General features: G+C 29.9%; 1 protein-coding gene across 1 annotated transcript; it reads right to left on the reverse strand.

The window, feature by feature from the left end:
- Positions 1 to 275: 275 nt before the first annotated feature.
- Positions 276 to 1292, reverse strand: LOC108328594 (uncharacterized). Its single transcript, XM_017562475.2, has 3 exons — positions 1121 to 1292; positions 959 to 1020; positions 276 to 668 (listed from the first exon to the last, which is right to left on the reverse strand). The coding sequence occupies exons 1-3, from the start codon at positions 1209 to 1211 to the stop codon at positions 522 to 524; spliced, it is 300 nt and encodes a 99-aa protein (XP_017417964.1). The 5' UTR covers positions 1212 to 1292; the 3' UTR covers positions 276 to 521.
- Positions 1293 to 2263: the final 971 nt, after the last annotated feature.

Genomic DNA, 2263 nt, shown 5'->3' on the forward strand with positions numbered 1-2263 from the left:
ATCTTTATATATTAATAGTTCAAGAAATCAACACGGGAGGAAAAACATGACAAAGTGAGACCGGATCACATTCAAGCCAAAGACATCTACTACTAATATTTTCATTTTCAGTGCTTTACTATTTTTTTTTTTTTTTGCAATAACCTTGTAATTTATTTAAAACAATACTTCAAATTAACAATCATCTTATAGTTGAGGAAGAGATAAGAAACAAGAGAAAAAAATGTATTAAGCTATTGAAACGAGTATTTAATCAATTACAACAATGAAGGAGGGAGATTAAAATATACTTGTTTTGCATATATATTATGTTATGGCTGTAACCATAACCATATTATAACTTTTAAATAATACACCACCAGACATGTTGAACAAGCAAACATAAATTTATGAACAAACAAAGCAAAATAATTCGTATTTGATTATACAAGTAGAAAGACCAAATATATGTAAGTTAATTAATTCTCTTATACATTTCTGGATGCAACTAACTTCATGAAAATATATAGTGGTTTTTGGGATTAAACCCCTCCTGGGGATTTTGGATCATGATCTTTATTTGCTCCAGTCCCTTCATAATCTTGAGTTTCCAAATTAACCCTTCTCTCTGTGACTTCTTCTTTCATATCAACCACCACTTCATCACCATTTCCAAGGGCATGGTCCAGCTTCAAAACACATTATAATAAAAAGGTATTCATAAAAAGGAGATAAACATGTAATATTTTATTTAATGAACTCAAAACCTATCATCTCATCCCTTACTATATAGGATTTTGTGTAAGTATTTTGTTGAACAATTTAATCCTTTCACTTAAAATACTACTCTCTTTTAAATTCCCTAATTAAGTTAATTAGCTGTATAAACTGATAATAATGACAATAATCAGTAACTCCAGAACATGAGAGGAAGATATTCTTAGCTTAAGAGAGAGACTATAAAGTAAGGAGCACTAACCCTAGTTAAAGAAGGAACGGCCGAAAATTCATCTTCTTCATCACCTTTCAAATTTTGGGTTCCTGTAACAAAACAAATTAATCAAATTCATTTTAAAAATTTGCACGGAAACCTAAAAGAAAAGTGAAGAATATTGAGTTATAAATCCAATGAAAATCTTACTTGTTACAGGAAAAGCAGAGGCAGAAAAAAGACATGAGAAGTAGAAAAAGATTACGAGCAGCAGTAGCAGCTTCATGAGGTTTCTCTGCATCTTAGAGGATGAACAGCAATAGCATACACCACACCAAGTTGTTGGATGACAAGGAGAGCACTTGAATAAGATGAGAGAGAGCACAAAGCTTTGTGCTTAAATAGGTGGCACAGTAAAGAGACATCAATGCACTAATTAATGTACCACATAAGCCAAAAAAGTCAACTTGTTCATTTTATTTTCTATTCTATGCCCCCACAGACCTAACTCGATTTATTTACTGATCATAATCTATTTGATTTAAGAGTCTTTATAGCACGCCATGTTTTCAGATTTTGTTTATTGCAGTAAATAGCATCATGATGTTGTAAGTGTGTGCATTTTACCAACTTCACATTAAATTTACCTTACTTTTAAATTCCTACACTTTAATTGAGTACTGTTCTTGCGGTTTGGTTAAATCGGTTTAATTTCTAGGCCTAGACACGAGAATAGGAAAAATAGCATACACTCATCAACCATCATACCTTGACATAAATATTCATTATAGCATCTTAATTATGACATGGAATGATCTATAGTAAATCATGTCAAATAATCCATGATCTATGTAGATAGGTTTTGATATTACTATTAAGGTTTTTTTTTTTTAAAAAAAAAAAAGAAAACATTGAGAAATTTAGTACCAATAAGATGTGAAGAAACTTATATCAAAGACTAGAATATTATTTCTAATTTAAAATTTTAAAACAATAATTTATGAATTCTTTTTTGTATATTATTAATTTTTTTATTTTTACTTAATATCAAATTTTAAACTCACATTTAATTCCTAATATGATACTATTGCATTGTGTGTATTCATTGTCTTTCATTTCAAACTCTACTTTTGTTCTTGAACTTTTCCATTTGAATCGTTGCACTGCGATTGCACTTTTATTCTTCTCCTCACAAGATTATCTTTCTTTCACACTTTGCTTCCCATCACCACAATGTTGTCATATTGGTGTTGGTTGCTCCATATACGTCTCTCGGAAAGATATCGAGGTATGCTTAACTTTTGTATTATTTGCGCTATAATTCAACTTTCATATTAACTATCAATCTACTTA

The sequence above is a fragment of the Vigna angularis genome, chromosome 2 (genome assembly GCF_016808095.1).
Source record: "Vigna angularis cultivar LongXiaoDou No.4 chromosome 2, ASM1680809v1, whole genome shotgun sequence".
Taxonomy (NCBI): Eukaryota; Viridiplantae; Streptophyta; class Magnoliopsida; order Fabales; family Fabaceae; genus Vigna; species Vigna angularis.